Here is a 24772-nt window from a genome sequence, read left to right as displayed (position 1 = left end):
TATCTATACCTACATCCCACCAATTTTTTGCACAAACCTGAATACAGACTAGTTAAGAGTCTCCTTTTCTTAAACACTTCAAGAGTCCACGCCGTGACCACCTAGCAATGTAACAAAAGGGCTTTTTAAAAAACAACTTACTTGTTTGGGCTGTAATAGAGGCTGATCTTGGGATCTGTGTTCCATAGAATGGGACTTTATCTTTGCCTGCTGCAGTAAACGTAATAAAGAAAAAGAAGTGGGAAGAGAACCAAAATCTGAAATGGCCAACTGCTAACTTTTGACTAGACCGCGAGGTTCTTATTAATTTATAAACCTGCCTTTCCCCCAAAATAACTGGAATTTAAGGAAGGTAACAAAATAAAGCAATCTATACTATCAAAAAAAAGAACAAACATAAAAATAAGAGTAACATCAACATCTAAAACCATACTCTACAGAGAAATCAGCATACAAAAACAATATCCTCCTAAAAATCCTAGAACAAAACCGACAACCCATGGAGAGGTCACAAAGTGGGAGTAATATGCTCCCAGTGGTTAGACAGCAAACAGGCTACTGCATTTTATGCCAATTAAACGCTTGGATCCGAAGTAAATTTTCCATGAAATTGCCACCAATAACCTTTTCCCATTGCCGTCCCATGATTTGCCTCTCACGATGCTCCTGAGGATTCCGTCCCCCAAGGACAGCATTTCCGGGAGATCAGCAGGATGCAGTGAGAAAGTAGGAGGCAAGAACATCGTATTCCACTAGCAGAAGTGTTTTGTATGTGCAGAAAATTCACACTGGATCTAACATAAAGTTCCTGAATAGTCTTCAAGGATAGCCTTATGTGGTGCATGCTACAAAACTTAAAATGCAATCAAGGTTCCTATTGTAAGGATCAGTGTGGCCAGATTAGTTGCCTCCAAGTAGGATAAAAGCTTTTGGGATCTATGCAGCTGGGAAATGCACTTTAGGGACGTAATTTGCTTTGTTAACAGAGTACAATATAACAGTATCCTTACGCTCAAATAAAACTGCACCCATCTGATGTATAATCCCTTCAAGGACAGACCAAGGACAAGGACAGTCAAGGACAACCAACTAACATCACTTCTATTATTGTTAGGATTCAGTTTCAGTTTACTCTTCCTCAGCCATCTGTGGCAGTCAGACACTGACCCAACATGGCAGCAGCTGGAGACTTATGTAATGATAGATATTGATGATACCCAGCTCCAAAGCGACACTCTCACTGAGGAATCTCATATAATACCAAGGGGGAGAGAGAAAAGGATTCTGCAACACTCCCCAGAATAAATCCCACAATACTGATTTTCATCCCTCGCAACCACCTTCTGATTACAGTTGGTTAGAAAAGGCTTGAACTATAATAAGGCTAAACAGGGCCGGCGCTGGGGGTTTTTGCCGCCCCAGGCAGGCTCCACCACCCCCTCCAGTGGGGGAGGGTCCCCAGCGCCGGCCCAAATCGGAGCCCTCCACGCAAACACGCCCCCCCCCCCTCCGCTCAACCTTTCCACAGTGCAGGAAGACTGAGTGGGGCCAGATGGCCCTGTTTGCACAGAGGGATCCTCTCTAGGAGCTCTCCATACAAACGCCTCCCGCACCCCTGGCTCAACCTTCCTGAAGCGCGGGAAGGCTGAGCGGTGCCAAATGGTCCCGTTTGCAAGGAGGGCTCCTTCTGAGGAGCCCTCCACGCAAACGCCTTTGCCAAGCGGGGCCAGATCACTTGGCCCTTCCCTAGTGCCCTCAGAGGATGCTGGGGAAGGGAAATGCCGCTCGCTCTGAGGGATCGGGGGAGCTCCTCTGATCCCTCAGAGCCGAGAAACGACGAGCGGGAGGCTCAGGGACGGCGCAAGCGGGGAGAGGGTGCCCGCCCTTGCTGGGAGCTGGCACTCTAGGCAATTGCCTAGTTTGCTGACTCCCACATGCTGGCCCTGAGGCTCAACCGGCAGTCCCCTTTCCCTCATTTCATACTCTATGCCCCCCGACAGCAATGAGTGATCAACTGTGTTGAAAGTGGTAGACATATCAAATGAAACTAACAGGGATACACTCAACTTATTCATTTGTAAGATCAAAACTCATAAAAATATGTTAGGGAGAAAGAAAATTTCCCAGAGCACAGAACACAGATAAGTAAGAATGTAATCTTATACACACTCACTTGGGAGTATGTCATATCAAAATCAGCAGAACTTCAGGGCCAAATCAGACAAGACACTGAGAGCTGTGTAGAGAAGTCCCAATCTTTTAAAATAGAAGGTGCACATGACCCCAGTTTGGATTGGTACAACGGCAAAGAGGAAGGTGGGTAAAACTTTTCATCCCTGAATCATTTTCTTGATCTGAAATGCCACCACGAAGCTGCTAGTGTCCTACGGTCCTGTCTATTTGTCTCAAAAGGGGCAAAATAAAAGCTCTGTGGGATTGTTTCAAGTTAGGAAAACAACACAGGAATGAAAGACTTTAAACCCCTTCTTCTCCTTCTCCATTATCTCCTCTCTTCCCACGCAGCCATTGCCCTTGACATTGGTTGGATCTAATTATCGTGTCTTTACAGTGTTGGGAGCCAAACACTCAAAAACACAACCGACATGTTTGTCTCCATTAGGATACAAGTATAAGTGCTATGGCAATTGCACTGGGGTTCTTCAAATTCTCTATGGCACTACAAACTCCGCAGTAAATATTCGTGATAGCGCAAAGTAGTGTGCTAATTCCTATGGCCACCTGCTATACGCAACAGTATGAAGAAAGGTAAATGGAACTGTGGGAATCCTGCAGCACTGGTTAATGACAAGGGCCTTTTCCCGGCATTCAAAGTGTCTTACGTCCTTCTAAAACAGTAAGACAAAATTCATTAAAATAAATAACCATTACATTAAAAGGATCACAATTAAAAACCACAGAACACAGATCTCATAACCGGAAGCAAGTACAACGTCACTAAGTTTGTACAAAGAAAACTGAACAGTCCAGAAGGAACCAAGGCTATAACTCAAAAGAGAATGAAACGCTGAGCTTACCATGAAGGTTCTTCCGTCAATGGACTGACAGGTATCCTTAACACTGGGTTACTCCTCCTCCTCCTCATTTTGTGAGCAGAGCTAATGTAAACGGATTTTGCAAGGCTCTCGCTGTTGCTTGGGGGTAGGCTCCAATTCATGGATTTCTAAGCCTCCAAGATTTCTAAGCTTCCACCTCTACATATAAGCTGCTAAAGAAAGCCACCGAGAGGGGAAGGAATCAACTGGGAACCATCTTTCAGAGTACTCTTCTGCTGAAAGCTTTTCTCAGCTGAGGCAAACACTTCAATTTAGTAATAATTCACAAGGGTTGAATTTGAAATCCATGGAGCCACCTCCTATAGATTTCTTCAGTAGGTGCGTTGGCGGAGATGGCTGCTGAGGTAGCTGCGGCACTGGTGGAATGGGCAGTGACCCCAGGTGGCAGCACATGCTGGATCCTGTAGGCCAGGAAGACGCAGGCCTTGATTCACCTGGCAATAGTTGATTTATATACCTTCTTTCCCACGCTACTGGGAAGGAAGAAAACGGTGTACGACTGATGAAAGTATTTGTACACTTGAGGGAGACATGCAGTGCTCTTCTTCTTCTTTTATGGCCGAGGACCTGCCTACCTAAGGGACCGCCTCTCCCCATATGTTCCCCAGAGAGCACTGAGATCTAGCTCGCAAAATCTCCTAATAATCCCTGGGCCAAGAGAGGCTCGATTGAAGGCAACCAGGGAGCAAGCCTTCCCAGCAATGGCCCTTCGATGGTGGAATCATCTACCAGAGATGGTACGAGCCCTGCGGGACTTGAATCAATTCCGCAGGGCTTGTAAAACATTTCTTTTCCAGCTCGCCTTCAAAACAGAACCTGGCTAAACTGATGTGTAGCCATCCAGCCATCTTGTGGATATTATGACCCATAGTAATGTAGCACCTATTTTATCTATTTTAACTAACTTATTTATTATGTCATTGATTATTTAAAATTGTTGTTATATTGTATTGTTTTATAACACCATGGAATTCCATGCCTGTGAACCGCCCTGAGCCTGCCTTTGGCGGGGGAGGGTGGGATATAAGAATAAATTTATTATTATTATTATTATTTTAAAAAAAACCCTTTTTATTTTAAAGATTTTTGCAAAAATAACAATATAAACTATAGCATAATATTTAGATATTTGAACAAAACCTTTGGACAAAGAACAGGAGCGGTAAGATACAGTCCTCCCCACACGTTCCCTGAGGGTACTGTGATCTGGATCTCAAAACTTGTTGTCGAGCCCCAGGCTGAGGGAGGCAAGATTTACGACAACGTGCAAAACAGCCTTCTCTGTAGCTGCCCCCCTACTGGTGGGATCAACTTCCAGAAGATGTTAGAGCTTTGTGGGACTTTGCCCAATTCCGCAAAGCCTGTAAGACTACACTATTCCACCTGGCGTATAATTGTTAGTCATCAACTGGAATTAATAACATTAAACCTGCAATGTCATCACCTAAGACATCAGACAAGAAGGATGATTATAAAGTTTAACTGAATACCACCTACTTAAATTATCGATTTAATCCTTTTCTGAATGGTATGGAAATTAGCACCGATTGTTTTAATTAATGTTTTTATTGATCTTATTTTATTCTCGTATCTTGTGAGCTGCCCTGAGCCCGCTTGTCAGAGAGGACAGGATACAAGTTGAATAAACTGAACTACATTCCTAGACTTATATTAATGCTAGTACGCTATATTTTGTAGGAATCTTCTTCTTAAATTGTGCATTGCCTTTGGTAAATTTGAACAAAGGGAACCAGTGTTCTAAGAAATCTGAGGGTTAGTCCAGGTTTTCTTACCTGGCTTGCATGACTGAGACCTGGGTTTTCTGACCTGGCCTGCATGACTGAGACCTGGGTTTTCTGACCTGACCTGGCCTGCATGACTGAGACCTGGGTTTTCTGACCTGGCTTGCATGACTGAGACCTGGATTCGGGAGGGCAAAACAGTGGCCTTGAAAGAACTTGCTCCACAAGGTCTCAGATTCGGGAGTGGAGGAGTGGATTGGCCTTGCTTATCCATGAAGCTTTCTCCTTCAAGCCACTCCCCATCCCGAAGATCCCTGAAATTGAATTTGTTGGCCTGGTGTGGGAGTCAGAGGTGGGTCTGTCTGTCTATCTGGTGGTAGCAACAGTCTAGTGCACCAGCAGACAGTCTTCTGGGCCTTCTAGAGACAGTGGCCAAGTGGGCCTTGGAGTTCTCATGACTATTAGTCTTGGGGAACCTCAATGTCCATGCAGACGGACCTGCTGCCACTATTTAGGCCTAAGCCCTAGTGTTTTCCATGGCAGCACTTGGACTCCACCAAATTGTCTTGGGCCCCACACTGGATTTGATCTTTGGCATGGGGTTGTATGTGCATCTAACCTCAAAAGAACAGGTGCCATGGTCAGACCACTTGACTGAAGGCCTGGCTGGACATTCCCATTCCTCCCTGCCTTGGCGGTTTTGCTCACCCACACAGACTAATGGGGACCCTATTGGGTTCCAGAATGCTCTGCAGGATCCACAACCCTCCTGCATCTCTCTAGATGAGCAGATAGGAGACTGGAACTCCCATCTCACTGAAGCCACTGAGTAGACTTGAACCCCAATGTCCTCTTCACTCCCAAGGGAAATCATCCCCCTGGTATACAGAAGAGCTCAGGCAGATGAAATGGAACCTTTGACAACTAGAGCGAGTTTGGTGGTGAACTTGCAATGGGGCGGCATAAGCATCTCATAGGACATAGGTGAAATCCTATGAGATGGTGGTGAAGGCTGCAAAGAGGGAGTTCTTCTCAGCCTCCATTGCATCTGCAGACTCATGCCAAATCCAGTTATTTAGAATAATTTGGTCACTAACAGCCCTCACGAGAGGCTCAAAGAGAGGTAACCATTTGGCTATCACTTTATGAGCTTTTCTGTGGATAAAGTCCTGTCGCTCTGTCACAACTAACCTCCCAACTTTGATACTGTGAGTGAGCTGGAGGCCCCTTGGCTGTCTTTGGGTTCAGTTTATGACTCTTTCAATCTTCTTTCTTCTGCTGATGTTGACAGGCTTCTGAGGGCTGTCAGGTCAATCACTTGCCTACTTGACCCATGTCCCGCATGGCTGGTGACAAGAGGATCTGGGGCGCCATGAAGGAAATCATCAACTTGTTCTTGGAGACAGGGGTGTTTCCAGAGGGCCTCAAGGAAGCATTGTTCATAAGGTTCCTTAAAAAGCCATTGATGGATCTTTCGTATCCAGCCAATTACCACCCAGTTTCCAATTTACCATTTCTGAGTAAGGTAATTGAGAGAGTGGTAGCTGAGCAACTTTAGAGTTTTCTGGAGGACATATCAGTCTGGCTTCCACCCTGGCCATGGGACTGAGACTATCCTGGTGCTCTAACAGATGACCTCTGAATACAGCTGAATCGAGCAGGTTGGCGCTGCTACTACTGTTAGACCTCATGGCAGCATTTGACACAGTCAACTACAACTTGTTAACTCACTGCCTTGCTGATGTGGGAATACATGGGATGGCCTTACAATGGCTTTCTTCATTCCTCCATGGTAAGGGACAGAGGGTGGCACAAGGGGAGGATATGTCAACTAGACACCCCTGGTGTGTGGGGTTCCTCAGGGGGCACTCCTCTACCTGATGTTGTTTGACATCTATATGTGCCCCTTTGCCCAGATGATACAGAATTTTGGGCTAGAGTGTCATCAATACACAGATGACACCCAGCTATATTTGCTGTTGGGTGACCTGTTAGCCTCGGTCCCATAATCTTTGGCTGCAGGTGTGGAGGCCATCGTGGACCTTTAAAGGCCTTGAGTGGTCTGGGACTGACGTACCTACGGAACAGCCTCCTCGGCTATGTCCCTGAAAGAGCTGTATGCTCTACTGGTCAGAATCTACTGGGGATTCCTGGCCCTAAAGACATCCAGCTGTTCTCAACAAGGGCCAGGAGCTTTGGAGTCTTGGCCCTGACCTGGTAGAATGCTCTGCCAGAAAACACCAGAGCCCTGTGGAATCTTTCAGGATTTTCAGGGCCCGTAAAGCAGAGGTGTCCCATCAGGTTTTAGCCTGAGGACCGTGATGGCGGCCAAGCTGGCATCCCTCTCCTCCACCCCACTGAAGGGCATCCCCTGTTCCTGATGCAGCATCCAGAAAGCAGGAATAGTAGCGCTTTAATATGACGTCACTGGAATTTGCAATCTGTTTTTTTAATTTGATTGGTTTTATTGATTGATGTATGTATTTTTACCCACTGTCGTCCATCACCTAGAGGCTGGCTTTGGCCTGGATGGGGCGATTCATCAAGGGAAAAGACAAAGAAGCAGATGAAGACGACGAAGGAAATGAAGATGAAGCAGCAGCGTTTTCGGTAGGAAAAGCCCAGCAGGAACTAATTTGCATATTAGGCCACACCCCCAATGCTGCAATTGGCTTAGGCACTAAAAGATAATCAATCTGTGTATGAATATTGTGCATCGCTGAAAAAATACGTACAATCTTTTTCTAATGGATGCAAGTGGTGCCAAAACATCACCAAAATTATAAGCGTCTAGAATTCTACTAAGCTTATTTTGTACCACAGAACTCTGTGAAATACTTTTACCATAATGAGATCTATCTAAATTAGTATTTAAAATATACTTAAGATCACAACCAAGAAGAATTTCTCCTTCTTTAAAGCCTAATTTCTAGAGGGTATCATTAATCATTTCTATCTGATTACTATTTGGGGTGTACAAGGAGGCAAGAGTCATTAAAACCTTCCAGTGTACCTTTAAGCAAACAGAAATCTGCTCTTTATTTCAGTGCTGTACAACAAAATATTTTTAGAAATTAGAATGGCGACTCCTCTGGACTTTGAGATTCCTGGGGCCTGAAACTGCTGAGAAAACCAGTAGGTGTCTTTAAGTATTTCCAAATCTCCCATTAACTGAGTCATTCTTGTTTTCCTCACTCTGCTTCATGGCTGCCATTTTGTTTTTGGGGCTTCAGCTGCTTCTGTCTTCCCCAGTTGTGAAATAATTAACCTTGCCCACCCCCAATTTCCCAAAGATTTTCACTTCCTTAAATGCTTCATAAAATGCCTTTTCTGTGGTTGAAGGCGGGAGCCTTCACTCAGTCGGTCCACTCATGACATGTGACGTCACTTCTGCAGTGCTCATCTGATGTACAGTTTGTGCCAGTCATGGTCTTTAGGATGACTGGGATGAGGACAGAAATACAGAGGAATCTACTGGTCTCTGTGGAACATGAAGTATACCTTCAGAATGAAGGAAGGGACTGTGTATAAAGTCACAGAATCTTTCTGGAAAGAGCAACATCCCTTCCTAACTAAGAGATTCCAAAGCCCTCTTGGCTAACAAGATGGTGGTGATAAAAGGCTATTTCGAAAGCCAGAATCTTTAGGAGAGGATTTCAGATGTTTGACAGGAGGCATGTGAAGAACACTGAGCCCTGTATGGAGGGCCCCACAAAAGGCAACCATGTTGAGTAGAAGGACTGGACAAAGACCCTCCTGGAGATTTAGGGGAGAGAGGAACTGCTGCTGAGGAGCTGGCTGCTGCTGCAGCAACTCAAGACTGTTTTGAAATATAATGAGCGCTGGAACTCAGCTCCAGCTGCAGCTCAGCTCATGACAAGGCTGGGCACTCTCACTGAGCAGATTTCTTCCTTTTTGTCCCGGCTGTTGTAACTAGGCAAGAGGCAGAGGAGAAGATGGCCAGCTTCTTAGTCTGGCATTTTTTTTTTTTTGGGTATTTGTGTTCTTTATTTTAAGCGACTGAGCTGAGGAAGCTTGTCCAGTCATGTGGTGGGCTGGGCACGGATTGTGGTCTGCCTCCAAATGCAGAAGAAGCCTTGAAAAAATAGTTTCAGTAACAGTGACCATGGAGCAAGGAGAAGGCATAAGCTAATATTAAGAATACGTTCCTCTACTGATGGAGAAGTTCGAATCTTACAGAAAAGCAGAAAGAAAACACCAAGATCTTCATGTGATACCTAAATACCTGAAGAGAAGGCACTGGGTGAACCTCCACAAGTATGGTGCCAAGGGACTTTTTGGTGGGACACCTGGAGAAGGGGCTCCCCAGAAGACTTCAGTCAATGGGCAGGATTATATAGTTCCGCCAGTAATATAGTAGACTGCCAATACCAAACTCAGTTTCACTCAGAAATTATTTCAAAAATACCTATACAGAAACTGATATAAGCTAATGGTTTCTACAGAAAATAATAGAAATTTAATTTATTTCAGGTGTTTTATAGAAATACCCTATAAAGATTAATACATTTTAATTTTTAAAATATCACTGGTCCTTTGTCTAAGTGTTTTTCAGAAAAAGTCCCAACTCTGGCACAGAGAAAAGCATCTCTAAACTGGCTCAAAAGAGTGTCGAAAGCTGGCTAGGTTTTGGTTTTTGTTTTGACATGTAATCAATATCCACAGTTCATTTTCTGATTTGGTTCTGGGTTCACTGTTTATGTACATGTCCCGATACCAGAAGTTTCCGTATTTTGCTAGTCTAGGGCCAATTTCATTGTACATGAAAGGGCCATGAAGAGTTGTTTGCATTTCACAGTGGCACTGCCAAACTAGTCTGAAACTAACAGTACTTGGTTTCATCTTTCCAGTATTCCCTACCTACCTGGCATTTGAAACTCTTTAGGTACTCTGCTCCAACCAGGTCCTCCCGTTCAAACCCAGGTGCCTTCTTGTAGCTGCTGGCTGCAGTTACTGAATCTGTGGGAAAGCCAATGCTTTCCAAGCTATGGGGTTTTCCAATGACACCGGGAGGGGACCCACATATATTAGATGGGCTTCCAAGACTGCTATTTCTACAGAGGATCTAACACAAGGAAAACAACACACGTCACACCACAAGAAGAACTAAAATAGTCTACATTTACTGATCCCCAAAATTTTAACACTGTTTGTATTTATGCTAGAATCCCTGGACAGAAAAATCTGAGGGCGGCTATGACGTCGTTAACATCAGGTCGGATCCAACCATTCTGCAAAACAGAATGAATACGTGGAAGGGGTTTTTGCCACCTTCTTGCTATCAGTGCACACCTCCACACACGCCCATAAGTGAAGAGCGAATCAGTGGAAATCCTTTTATGAACTCCGGGATGAGCAGAGCAAGCGCTGTGATTGGAGCATATGGTTGTACAACACTGGAAAGAAAGGTGAATTTCTGCCAAATCCTAATTTTGCTGAATCCCTTGCATGGCATTTCATGTTGTTCTTAAGGGTCTCCCCCCTCCCGCGCCATCAAGAATGGCTTTTGAGACGTGCAACAAGGCTGCACGAGGAAGGGAAAAGTAACCACGAGTCTTTCTGTGAATATGCTCCATTAGTGGAAGGGTTATCTCCAACCCAGGATACTGCAAGGATAAGAAATAATTTCACTTCAGGTTCTTGTCTCAGAAATGCAGAGGCAGTTCTAGCATAGCCATTTCCTGATACCAGAGACAAAATTGATTCAACTGCAAACTCGCATTGCTAATCACTGAGCCTGAAGCTTAATACTGCTATCCACATTCTCCCTAAGCAGGTGTTAGAAAATAGTGGGTTAGATCGAGTGAAAATTTTCACTTGCACGAGAGTTCTTGCGCAAGCAAAAATTTGAGAAAAACCATGGCAAGTCAAGTTTATAACCTTACTTCCACTAGTGCAAGATCTTTGGCAACCAATTTCTGGGTACTATAATTTAAGAGGCCCGTGGCACAGAGTAGTAAAGCTGCAGTACTGCAGTCTGAGCTCCTTGCTCGTGACCCGAGTTCGATCCCAGCGGAAGCTGGGTTCAGGTAGCCAGCTCCAGGTTGACTCAGTCTTCCATCCTTCCGAGGTCGGTAAAATGAATACCCAGCTTGCTGGGGGGAAAGTGTAGATGAGTGGGGAAGGAAATGGCAAACCACCCCATAAAAAGTCTGCTGTGAAAATGTTGTGAAAGCAACGTCACCCCAGAGTCGCAAATGACTGGTGCTTGCACAGGGGTCTACCTTTACCTTTTAAAAAAATAATTTATAGGGTGGAAAGAGATAGGTATTGCACAAAATCTAGTGCAAGTGAAACTGCACTTAGCCCATTTATATTTCTGCTTGCTCCTTATTGTCCTTTCCCCAAATACAGAAGATGGATTTCTAGTGCAAGCCTAGCAGCTCCTTCAGAATCCTGAAAATCTCTGCTTTAAAAATAGCTTATAATGCTTATAAGCTGGGGGTGGGGGGTGGGAATCCAAACTAAGTGACCAATTTCTGTCACTTGAACATGGCATGGGAGAGGCTTACAGCAGTCACAGGGTAGAACACCTTTACTTTATACAGCTTGTTATCCATTCTCTGTACCCCTGATCCTGCATCTCTTCAGCTTCTAATGTACTGCCTTTTCATTCCTCCTCCATCTAACTCATGCCCATTTCAAATTCTCCATCCAAATTAACAAGTAGGCTCATTTGCTTCACTTACAGTTTTCGTATCCAGATGTGATCACATTATGTAGGCTGACAATTTTAGAAACAGGCTCCTTGTACCAGCTTACCAGAAAGAACTATACTTTCATCATTATAGGGCACACTGCTGCCATGATATAAATGAAACTTTTCTACCTTTGAACACAAACCGGGAGAGGATGACTCTTCAGGTTACCATAAGTCACGAGGCCTCTTTTATTGAATACTCTGAGGTTGCTACTGGAGGAATATTATGGATATGTGCAAACAAGGATAGGTTTCAGCCTGGTAACACGCCTAAGTAGCCACTTCCTCTACTAGTCAAGAAAGCTATATTTAGATTACGTTATTATATTATGTACACATTCACAATAGAGAATAGAAACGTTGATAAAAGTGAAAGGGGAGATTCTCAGGAAGTTCTGTGCCCAATACCCATAGCTGTGCACATAAAGAACTTTGCCATAAATAAATCAGCTTGTAGCCAATGAAGGGTCAGCAGAAGGTGTGGGGTTTTTTTTTCTGCAATCCCTTCCAACTGCTAAGGAAGGTAATTTCTGGGGTCATCACGCTGAAGGAACTGCGTCATGGGTTGGGATGCTGCAGTGAGAGTTTCACCCTACCTCTTTCTCACTGTAGTCCCTTCACACACCCAGATATTCCACCACAGTGGGTCTTATCTGATGGCCAAAGCAATCTTTCCTGGAAGTGATAAGAGATTTCAAGGGCAGAGAGGAACATGAGAAAATCTAGGTTCCACCGGTATTTTGCTGAATGCAAGCTGACACTGGTTAGCGTTACAACAGTAGGTGACAAAGATGAGGCTTGAATTAACAGAGAACCCTTCAATAAAGTGTTTAGTTCTCTCCACAGTACTTGCTATTTTAGCAGTTACAGCGCATACTTACTGTAGTGGAAGTGGGGCTAGTTGGCAGAGTTCCTGGTTTATTCCATACCTACAAATGCAAAGAAAACAAAAAACAGACTACATGAGTTAGTTGTTTACTTCAAGGAAGTATTTAGCTTTCCATGATCATAATAATAATAAAATTTTATTTATATCCCGCCCTCCCCGCCTAGGCAGGCTCAGGGCAGCTAACAGCATTCATAGAATAATTATTCAATACAGTAGTTAGACAAAAACTTTAAAATCAACATTGTCTTAAAACCATTCTGATTCACATTTAACATAATTTGACAGTAACGGTGATGTTCCTGCCGCTATTCTGTCAATTTGCATGATAGCGGAGATCACTGAGGCCAAATCATTTTGGCGGATCCATTTATTCAGCGATCCTTAGTCAGCAGTCTGCAAAGGCCAACCCAAAAAGGATGGTCTTGCAGGCCCTGCGGAATTGGTCGAGACTCCGCAGGGCCCGCACCTCTTCCGGAAGCTGGTTCCATAGGCATGGAGCTGTGATGGAGAAGGCCCGTGCGCGGGTGTTCTGCAATTTCGCCTCCTTTGGCCCAGGGATAGTCAGCTTGTTCTTCCCAGCTGACCTCAGCGCTCTCTGGGGCTCATATGGGGAGAGACGGTCCCTCAGGTAGGCAGGTAGTCATAATTGTTTATGTTCTGAACATAATCAGAATGATTAAACACCAAACTTGTCAAGCTTGTGCTTCAGTACTGCAAAAAACATCTGAGTTTGTAAGAGGTTGAGGGACTCTGCACATATCCCACTGGCTGAGTTACTAAAAAAGTAAGAGCTTGAGTTTAGCACCACACAACAGCGAGTCAATTTTAACCACAGTTTGAAGTAGTTTTAGAGAAACATACAAGCATTTGTAAGAAATAACCACGCCTGACTTATAGTTAATGGATGGCAACCGCTCAAGGGTTTTTGTATTTGCTTTTTTTTAAAAAAAAATCTTTGTATTCACATAGACTCTGGGGCTGCAATACTAACTTTTTATTTAGGAGTTGTTGCCATTGTTTAAAAGGAAGCATTTCAAATTAAACCAAAACCACTAACAGAGCTTAAAGTCCAGGGGTGGCTATTGCTTAAATGGCACATGGGGAGGTACAGGAGGAATCAAGTACTCTAAGAACCTGAAAAGGTGACCACAAGACAATCCTTTTCAAATGACCAAAGGACACTTCTGAAGTGAAATTTATTCTAAGCAGGAAGCATTACATCAATTTCACATTTTCAGGAGGGAAAAAGACAAGCTTCTCCATATAGCAGCTTGGAAATGACCAAGTCAATTTAAACAGAACAATTTGCCTAATCAGCTTTTAAATTCAAATTCAATAACCTTTATTGGCATGAAATCCCACCTGACAAGGAACCAGTCCATCCATCAATTGGCAATAATCAACTTTTAAAGTTGTAGTTGATTCCAGTGATTTAAGTCCACGTCTCCTCAGAACCTCATTTCACAGACGGAAACCTTCTTTCTACATGAAATCAAAACCACTTATGGAAAATGGCTCTTATTGTCTGGCACTGAGAAAGAAGGTTCTGGAAGGCATACTTGAGAGGTTGACAGCATACATTGACAAAATGCATCGAACAAGTGATTTCTTGTGCTGCTACTTACATTGCTAAGGTCTGGGGCTTGTGGGCTGGAAGGGCTGACTGGAACAGAATCGCCTGCTGCTGACGGCATGTACATTACAGGGCCTGTCTGTGTTGGACTGGAAACAGCTGAGGTTGACTGTAACTCTTCACTAAGCGGTGGTTCTGTAAGAAATGAAAAAAAAAACACCCCAAGATGTATGCAGACAAGTGAAAATGAATCACATGGTGCTATAATAAGAGTAGAGGACACACGGATCCAGACAGCTCTCTGTCACAAATCTTTCATTTGAAGAAATCTTCAGACTAGTACAGTAATAACAAAAAGCCACCATAAGAAAAAAGTACAATCGATTCCTAGTTTCTCATCTAGAAAGCCCCACAATTGTCTCAGTAACATTTTAAAAGAAAAGCAGCCGCAACCATTCATACAATCCTAGTGAATCTGGATTTCCATTTGTAAATACTCAATGATGTTTGGAAATAGCTGGCTAGAGACTGACCACAATCCAATGTGCATTTGGTCAGAAGACTTACTTCCAAGCAGTCTTTTACATTTGGTGAAACTAGGTAGTCCTGATATGTCCAAATGGTTTCACCAGGACTGCTATTATTGGAAAAAGAAATTAAGAGCCTTATTTAAGGAAGCCCAATATGGCAGAGATCCACAGAAGCTATATGACTACTTAGAATGTAAAAAATCCTTCTTAGAGGCAATTGCAAATAAGAAGAAAAAGTATTTTCAACATAATTGGGACCAACTCCTTTACGCCATAAAATCTAATGATAGTAAATCGTTTTGGAGATTAGTTTCAGACAGCATGAAGCCTAGAGCATTTGCCAACCCTAACATTTCTCCACAAACATGGGTTGACCATTATTCTAAGATTTTTGAAGATCAAGTCGTCCCCTCTGCTATTATAGACGCTTCTGTATTTTCTGCTCGTCCTGTTTGGCCTCCTGTTGAACCTGACAAAATTATTGAGTTAATTGATGGTTTAAAAGTTGGCAAAGTACCAGGTCCTGACGGTTTCCCTGCTGAGATTTTTTAAAAATTTGCAGTCTGGTGGTCTGAACCTTTGGCCAGCTTATTTACATTAATTGACCATTACAGAACTGTCCCAGATTCCTGGCTTAACTCCGTAATTGTTCCCATCTATAAAAAAAGGTAATTTAAATCTTCCCGAGAATTTTCACTCCATTAGTTTATTATCCATTATGGGCAAACTATATGCAAAACATTTAGAACGTCGGCTGACAGATTGGATACATTCGGAAATCATTATTGGCTTAGAGCAAATAGGTCCCCCCCCCCCCAAAAAAAAATCTATTACTGATCATTGTGTCACATTGGCTTTTCTGGCCGACAAATACATGAATACAAGAAAGGGGAAGCTCTGTGTAGCTTTTATAGATCTGAAGAATGCATTCGACTTTGTGGACAGAAACAAACTATGGAATAAACTAAAGGATCTTAATATAGATCCCCGTCTGTTAAATGTGTTAAAGAAGTTGCATACAAATACAACTTGCCAGGTAAAATTCTCGTCTATAGGACACCTAACTGAAAAAATACCAGTTGGTAAAGGAGTTAAACGAGGGTGTGTGTTAGCCCCACATCTTTTTAATCTTTTCTTAAAATGATATGGCACAATATCTTAGTTCCATAAATGGGCACCCACCTAAGTTAAATGATCTCTCAGTCCCAATATTATTGTATGCTGATAATACAACTATACTTTCCTGCCCAAGAGTTGGCCTGCAGCGATACCTGAAAGCTTTTAACAACTACTGCCAGCTTAACTCACTTGCTATAAACTGTTCCAAATCTAAGGTTGTGGTCTTTTCTAAAAGTTGGCGACCACAAAAATGGTATATAGGCAAACAGGAAATTGAGCAATCCAAATGCTTTAAATATTTGGGCATAACCTTTAATTACAATCTAAAATGGGCAGTTTACCGTGACAGAATAATAAATATAGCTAGTTGTTCTTCATCTCAAAGGCAAGTTTTATTATAAAAAGGTAACCAATGTTTGCCTGCTGCAATCAGAGCTTTTAATGCTAAAACACTATCACATGGTATCCCTCTGTGGATTAATGCTCTGAACCAAAAAATAGAAAATATCCAGGCTGCATTTCTGCGACAACTTTTAGGAATCCCCAACTGTGTTCCTTATTTTGTAATCTGTTCAGGAACAGGCCAATCTCTGACTGAAACAAAAGCTTGGACTCTAACTTTTAAATATTGGTTACGGATATTTTATAGGGCTGAACCAGCTAGCTTGCTCAACTACCTAAAAAGAGACCCTTATAATGCTGCTCGGCAAGATGGAATCATGTTGAAGCTCAAACACATGGGAATTGCAATTGACGGCCTATTTTTATCTGATGAATCTTATAATTTCAGGTTTATCAAACAGAGACTCTTAGATCTAGAATCTCATAAACTGTGTCCTGTCCAATTTTATACCTGCTCTCCTGCCTCGGACTTGATCTGAACTAGATAATCCCCAACATCGGAGAGCTTTTATGCTGGCTAGGATGAACGCATTTCCCTCCAATGTTCTCTATGGGAGATTTCTTCAAGTCCCCTTTAGCGAGAGACACTGTCTATGAGGGTCAAGCTCGCCGGATTCCATCCAGCACATTTTATTGAACTGCCAACTGTACACTAATCTCCGGAAGGTTCTGTTAGATAGTCTTTCCTTACTGTCCTACATTCAAGAAAATAGGATTGATTGCCGTTTCCTATTAAATGACAACATAATCAATATCACAAAAGCTGTTGCCAAATTCTTGGCTGAAATGGTTAAAATTATTCTAGGCAGGTTTTATTGTGATCTTAATCTTAGTTTAGCCTTTTATGCTTTGAACAAACATATCTGATTGTTGTTTCGTTGGCAATATATCTGTATATCTCTTTTCATTATGCCAATAAAGGTGTGATTGGATTGGATTAAACTGAGGCTATCATACTTTGGTTACATCACAAGAAGACAAAAAATTTGCAGTCTAAGGAAAATTGGTAAACCTTGTTCTCTACGTGGGGAAAACCCCACGTGTTTCTGAATATGGTCCTATGAGCCTTGATCAGTTCCGCAGGGCCTGTAAGACCACCGTCTTCAAGCTGGCGTTCATGAATTGCTGAATTATAGTTGTAACAAGGAAAACGCCAAACGATCTGGTTCAGGGACCATGTTATTATTATGTCAACTGACAGGGATAGCGTCAAACAATAATGTTAATGTTAGATTTAGTAATGTTTTAATCAAGTATTGACTGGTTTTTAAATAATGTAATTTAATGTTTTTATCTACTGTATTGTTAGCTTGTGGATGTTGTTAGCCGCCCTGAGCCTGCTTCGGCGGGGGAGGGCGGGATACAAATAAAATTTTACTTACTTACTAGTTTAAGATACGTACGTGCTACTAGGAATTTATTTGAGAGGGGGCACCGGGGGCACTAATAAAACTATTTTAATCACATTATTAAACCCTCCTTTTTTCCTTATGGAGAATGGATGTGTCACAATCAAATCAGCCCTGCACAAGGGGCTCCCCCCCACCAGCCCACTTTCTCGGGGGGGGGGGGGAGCGAAACGGCACTATAGAGATGTTCTTCCTTTTGCTCCACAGAAATAACCCCATGTCCACAGCCTTAAGGCGGCACATTACAAGCCATACTCCCTCTACGCTGTGGAGTCTTGTGAGCAAAAATTCTACTTCGAGAGCTACTGTCGTTAAAGTTATGAGCAACTGTATAAATTAGCTTGCTCTGGGCCATTTTTCCTGAGCGAAGGAAAAAATGTGTGAGCTGGAGGCTAAAAAAACCTGTGAGCTAGCTCACACTCACTCAGCTTAGAGGGAACACTGATTACAAATTACCCACAACAAACTGTGGACAGAGCAGAGATGGGGAGATGTTTGTCTGAAGCAGCCGAAAGAAGTTTGTGTCTAGTGGCATCTTTAAGACCAACAAAGTTTTATTCAAGGCATAAACTTTTGTGTGCATGCACACTTCAGATATAATGAAACAGAAATTACCAGTCCATACATATGTGTAGAGAATGAGCAGTAAATCAGCACACAGCATAATGAAGATGTTTAGCAGATTCGAGGATCAAACAGGAGTAACAAGCTTATTTTATGTGGTTACCATTTGTTTGGGTTTAATTCTGGAGGAAAACATAGTGTAGGAAATAAATATGTGAGAATTGGAGATTGATGGGCAGATGTATCTTTAATTGTGGAATGCTGAGAGTAATCAACCGAGACCCTGCCATCACGCTCTATCTGTCTCCTCTCAAGCATGGAGGTGACCTTAGAGCATCATCATCTTCGAAGTAGGGCAACTGTAGAGTTATCTCCTCGCCTCCAGATCAGAGAAATACATTCCAATCTACCTTTTCAAATTATATTACATTCTCCTTATTCATTACATCATAAACAGTATAGTTCTTTGAATAGCTGCTTGATGCCACTTCTGCTTGGAGGAAATACAGTGTACAAAGATATTACATGTAAATATAAAATTATCTGAATGTTTGTTGCTGGATATTTACTATCACATCTGGTCGTATTTTCATTTGCTTGCTTGCTTGTTTTATTTTTGGGCTTGCTCAACCAAATGAAATCATCATCACGTTTTGCCCATAGCTGATACTTATACTTTACTGCTAGATAAGAAAAACCCACGTACGTTCTACATGTGCAAAGGCACAGAAGGGACCTCTGGGACAGCTGCCAGACTGCTGCATGTCATTACATTTTGTCGATTTGTAGATCTGGAAAGGAAAACAAAATGTGGATTGCGGCATGATGACATGGAGTACACAGATGTACCAATAATGAGTTAGAGAGGGAAACATTAGGAAGGGCAACACAGGTGTGTAGTCTCCAAAATTATGCTTTGTACGTATGATTCTATTCCAGCATAACATCCAATATCCAGAGTTGCTTTTGTGATTTCCACCTTAGAAACTCACACTTAGAACGTATTTCTTAATCTTAATCATTCTTCCAACTTCCGGTACTGGAAATCTAACCTCATTTTCTAGGATAACCTTTCCGTAAAGTTTGGGGTATTACCCATTAAGTAGAAGTGCATTCAGATAAATGCAAGGACTACAAGAACCATCCCTCATCCATTTGTGATCTCAAAACTCTCACTGAAATTTTAATGTGAATCTGTAGAACATAGTTGAGGTACAAATTAGCAAAGAGGTCAGAAAAAGAGAAAACTTAAGTTGCCTCTCATCTCTCATCTAGAGTCTAAAGGTGTCATGCAGCCAGTGGAGACCAGGCAAAATAAACAGGAGCAACCAGACTTGCCCAAATACACAGACATGAACTGTGGGACAACTAATGGTTTTCTTTGACTGCAGTCCTATGCACACTTTCCTGGGAGTAAATACAGGGGTTACTTCCCAGTAAACGTAAGAGAAGACACGGTAGATCAGTCCAATGGCCCATCCATCCAACACTGTGTGACACAGTGGCCAAAACCCAGGTGCCATCAGATCCACCAGCTGGGGATCAGCAGGGGAGGGACGGTGGCTCAGTGGTAGAGCATCTGCTTGGGAAGCAGAAGGTCCCAGGTTCAATCCCCGGCATCTCCACTAAAAAAGGGTCCAGGCAAATAGGTGTGAAAAGCCTCAGCTTGAGACCCTGGAGAGCCGCTGCCAGTCTGAGTAGACAATACTGACTTTGATGGAACAAGGGTCTGATTCAGTATAAGGCAGCTTCATATGTTCATGGGGAGGGATGGTGGCGACAATACTGACTTTGATGGAACAAGGGTCTGATTCAGTATAAGGCAGCTTCATATGTTCATGGGGAGGGATGGTGGCTCAGTGGTAGAGCATCTGCTTGGGAAGCAGAAGGTCCCAGGTTCAATCCCCGGCATCTCCACTAAAAAAGGGTCCAGGCAAATAGGTGTGAAAAACCTCAGCTTGAGACCCTGGAGAGCCGCTGCCAGTCTGAGAAGACAATACTGACTTTGATGGACCAAAGGTCTGATTCAGTATAAGGCAGCTTCATATGTTCAACAAGCCCTTCCACTGTTGCCCCCTAAACACCAAGAATACAGAGCATCAGTGCCCCAGACATAGTGTTCCATTTATACCTTGTGGTTAATAACCACTCACGGACCTCTGCTCCATAGGCTTGTCCAATCCCGTCTTGAAGCTGCCTATGCTTTTAGCTGCCACTATTTCCAATGGCACTGAATTCTAACTGCTAATTACTCTTCGGGTGAAAAAGAACTTTATTTCTAAATCTACTGCTCATTAATTTCATGGAATGCCCACACGTTCTTGTATTGCGAGAAAGGGGAGAAAAGTACTTCTCTTCCTTCTCTGTCCCGTGCATAATCTTGTAAACCTCTACCGTGTCACCCCTCAATCATCATTTCTCCAAGCTAAAGAGCCCTAACTTCTATAATCTTTCTTCATAAGGAAAGCGTTCTATCCCCTTAATCATTTTAGTGGCCCTTTTCCGCACCTTTCCCAACGTTATAAGCTTTTTTGAGATGCAGTGACCAGAACTGTATACATTATTCCAAATGAGAACCCACTATAGACTCCACCGTATACAGAGGTATTATGATACTGGCTGTTTGTTTTCAATCTCTTTCCTAATAAACAGGTGAACAACATTTCCTGAGTCACCCTTGTTCAATCCCTCAAAGAACTCTATATTAGTGAGACAAAAACTTCCCTCACAGAATCCATGCTGATTCTTCCACAATGGCTTTTGTTCATCGACGTGCCTACTAATTTTATCTTTGACAATGGATCCCACCAGCTTACCTGGTATCGATGTTACACGGACAGGCCTGTAGTTTCTTGGATTTCCTCCGGGACCTTATTTTAATGACGGAGATTACATTAGTAACCCCCCAGGTCTTGGGAAGGGAGGCAGATTTGAGTGATAGATTGCACATTTTGGTCAGGAGATCTGCAAGTTCACCTTGGAGTTCTTTCAGAACTCTTGGATGTATGCCACCTGGGCCTGGCGATTTGTCAGTTTTTAATTTGTCCCTCAGTCACAGGACCTTCTCTCTTATCACCTCAATCCAACTCTGGACTTTTGACACCCCTCCTGAAATCGATGATTCTGGACAGGGCTTTTTTTTTTCCTAGAAAAAGCTCAACAGGAGCTCCAGGAAGCTGTGCCACAGCGTGGCCCAGTCCCATGAACCAGGCCTCATGAACCTGTGCCATAGCGTGGCCTGGCCACCGAGCCAGACCCCAGGAAACCATGCCACAGCGTGGCCCGGTTCCATGAACCAGGCCCCATGAACCTGTGCCATAGCGTGGCCTGGCCACCGAGCCAGACCCCAGGAAACCACGCCACAGCGTGGCCCAGTCCCATGAACCAGGCCCCATGAACCTGTGCCATAGTGTGGCCTGGCCACTGAGCCAGACCCCAGGAAACCATGCCACAGCGTGGCCCGGTCCCATGAACCCGTCCCCAGGAAGCTGTGCCACAGCATGGCTTGGCCCCACACGCCTGGCTGGCGAGCGATGCCGGCCTGGGAGCATGCGGCTGCTGCAGACCTCTGGCTCAAAAGGGTTTTTTTAGGTTTAGGTTTTATTAAATTTATACTCCGCCCTCCCCGCTGAGGCAGGCTCAGAGCAGCTTACAACAATCATCATAAAACGGCGCATCATCGTCATCAAATCCATTGAATTTAAAGCAACTGAAAAAGTTGGTGCTAATTCTGATATTATTCACGTTCGATGACGTCAGTATTCCCTGGATTCCTCCTGCTGTTACAAGTCTCAAAGTCAGCCGAAAGCAAGATGGAAGAGTATGGTCTTACAGGTCTTGCGGAATTGGGCGAGGTCCCGCAAGGCTCTAACCTCCTCCGGCAGCTGGTTCCACCAGTAGGGGGCTGCTACTGAGAAGGCGCGATCCCTGGTAGCTGTCAGCCTTGCCTCTCTCGGCCCCGGGATCACTAAAAGATGCTGAGTTCCGGATCTTAGTACCCTCTGGGGAACATGTGAGGACAGATGGTTCCTCAGGTACGCAGGTCCTTGGCCATAAAGGGCTTTAAAGGTAATAACCAGCACCTTGAGGTGAATCCGGTATACTATTGGCAGCCAGTGCAGTTCTTGCAGCACCGGCTGTATGTGCTCCCACCTGGGCAGCCCCATTAACAGCCTGGCCGCTGCATTCTGCAGAGACTGATCAAGAGAGAGATCTTGGGGTCATGGTAGAAACTCACTGAAAATGTCAAGACAGTGTGCGATTGCAATAAAAAAGGCCAATTCCATGCTGGGGATTATTAGGAAGGGAATTGAAAACAAATCAGCCAGTATCATAATGCCCCTGTATAAATCGATGGTGCGGTCTCATTTGGAATACTGTGTGCAATTCTGGTCACCGCACCTCAAAAAGGATATTATAGCATTGGAAAAAGTGCAGAAAAGGGTAACTAGAATGATTAAAGGTTTGGAACACTTTCCCTATGAAGAAAGGTTAAAACGCTTGGGGCTCTTTAGCTTGGAGAAACGTCGACTGCGGGGTGACATGATAGAGGTTTACAAGATTATGCATGGGATGGAGAAAGTAGAGAAAGAAGTACTTTTCACCCTTTCTCACAATACAGGAACTCATGGGTATTCAATGAAATTGCTGAGCAGTCAGTCGGGTTAGAACGGATAGAAGGAAGTACTTCTTCACCCAAAGGGTGATTAACATGTGGAATTCACTACCACAGGAAGTGGCGGCGGCTTCAAGAGGGGGTTAGATAAAGATATGGAGCAGAGGTCCATCAGTGGCTATTAGCCACAGTGTGTATATATTTTTGGCCACTGTGTGACACAGAGTGTTGGACTGGATGGGCCATTGGCCTGATCCAACATGGCTTCTCTTATGTTCTTATGAGGCAAAAAATGGATTCAGCTTCTCTGCCATTTTCCTATCATCCTTTAGTAATCCTTTCATCCCTTGGTCATCCAAGGGCCCCACTGCCTCCCTGGCTGGTTTTCTGCTTCTAATGTATTTGAAGAAACTTTTATTGTTGGTCTTTATATTTTTTGCCTGATAGTCTCTTTGCCTGCCTGATCACCAACTTGCATTTTATTTGCCAAAGCCTGTGCTCCTTTTTATTTACCTCACTTGGACTAACCTTCCACCACTTAAAGGAATCCTTCTTACCTTTACATATGTAGGATTGCACTGAGTAACCATGATAGTGGCTTTGTACACAAAATTCAACCCAGTTTTCATACAATCCAGCTATGATTTTGTATATATGAAGGTTTTTCCAGACAATATTGCTGCTTTCGTATTTGGTTACCTACCACTGCTGTAAGCTTTGCTCTTAATAAGCTATATTGGCAGTAAAACCAACTCCAATAGGATTCTTGTACATTATAAACATGAATTATTGTATAATTATGATGTATGTAAAATGGGGGGGAAAGAAGTTATGGCAAGCATAACGGTGGCTGCTTGCCCATTGTTAAGATACAACTCGCATCAATTCCTTGTTGATGCGCCTGTACTTAGTGAGGGTGGTCTTTAGTGACGCAAAGAATGAAGGCTTGCACATAGCAGTTTTGAAACCACTGTATACAATTTATTTACACCTCCACTCTCCAAACCGACAGAATGCTCCGCTGCACCTCCACCATACATATCCCACACACAGTAAAAGCGTCTTTGTGCATTTATACATACTATCCACCCAGGTAACCAATCAGCTTGCTGATGAGTCATGCTGACATTGCCCAGGCTGATGCAATCTGGCAACCAGCCACCTTCTGTCACTTGGATGATCTACCTGGCAGTTCTGTTACTTTCACTTTCCCAGCATGTGCATAGAAACCGCTTGGCTTTGCATATACTGACATTCCTTCCATCTATTCTCGCATATATGCGCTCAGCCTCAGCTTTCCTTCAACATTCACCCACCTAGCTCCTTTTAAGCCTTCATCTCATTTCCCACAACCATTGTCAACTGCACACTCTCGTCGGAATGTTCAGATCCTGAACAAATTTGACGTTCCAAGATCATCAGACCTTTTGAATACGTTTACATATTGAATACGTTTACATCTTCTTACTGTACCTCTGGATGAAACTGTTGCTCTGTGCGGGTGTGACAGTACTGGCATGTATCTCCATTGTCACATTTACTAGGATCTCCCCACTCATCGCCATGTTTCACGCTAGGACACGGAGAGGACCTGCATAATTAAAAAAAAAAAAAAGTCCAACAAAATGAGAAATGCAAATATTACTTAACACTCTCAGATACATACTCGCATTAATCTTGCCGCAATAACAATTTAATTTACTTTTAACCGTGGAAGTCACAGTACTATAGGATTTGAGGGGCTGGTTTCTCTTGAGGCCCAACACCAGGCAGCATTGCAGGATTCTTCACAGGTTGAAGTGACGTAACAGTCACCTCTTCTGCAGATCAATCTCCTGCCATCACTAACTCAAATCACTTTGAAGTTACTGTAGAAGTATTATCCAGAAGGATAGCCATGTCAGTTACTTCTTCAGGTCTCAAAGGACTGTACCTGTATTTGTGCTTCCTAGGGCTTCTTCTTCTATCTTTGCTATTATGGTAGTAAGGGCAGGCGTAACCTTGACGACAGAGACGTGGGGGCTTTTTGCACTGTTCTGTTTTGTAGTTTCCCAACACATATGTTGTGTCTGTGAAGACAGACGTGACGGGTTAGTTTGAGATGACACATGTATTGTTTCCTAACATGAAGACG

General features: G+C 43.3%; 1 protein-coding gene across 5 annotated transcripts in view; it reads right to left on the bottom strand.

The window, feature by feature from the left end:
* Positions 1 to 24772, bottom strand: part of UNK (unk zinc finger) — a 71216-nt gene that overhangs the window by 15917 nt on the left and 30527 nt on the right. For 4 of the 5 annotated variants that reach the window (XM_060252131.1, XM_060252133.1, XM_060252130.1 and 1 more), the window contains exons 5-11: positions 24572 to 24707; positions 24112 to 24229; positions 18730 to 18814; positions 14052 to 14194; positions 12419 to 12466; positions 9702 to 9902; positions 142 to 210 (exon numbers count right to left, since the gene is read on the bottom strand). In XM_060252131.1, coding sequence (XP_060108114.1) covers positions 142 to 210; positions 9702 to 9902; positions 12419 to 12466; positions 14052 to 14194; positions 18730 to 18814; positions 24112 to 24229; positions 24572 to 24707 — 800 coding nt within the window. The remainder of the gene's footprint in view (positions 1 to 141; positions 211 to 9701; positions 9903 to 12418; positions 12467 to 14051; positions 14195 to 18729; positions 18815 to 24111; positions 24230 to 24571; positions 24708 to 24772) is intronic. The other variant, XM_060252134.1, reaches the window with a different exon arrangement.

The sequence above is a fragment of the Heteronotia binoei genome, chromosome 13 (genome assembly GCF_032191835.1).
Source record: "Heteronotia binoei isolate CCM8104 ecotype False Entrance Well chromosome 13, APGP_CSIRO_Hbin_v1, whole genome shotgun sequence".
Lineage (NCBI taxonomy): Eukaryota > Metazoa > Chordata > Lepidosauria > Squamata > Gekkonidae > Heteronotia > Heteronotia binoei.
This window is presented reverse-complemented; position numbering and strand designations above follow the sequence as displayed.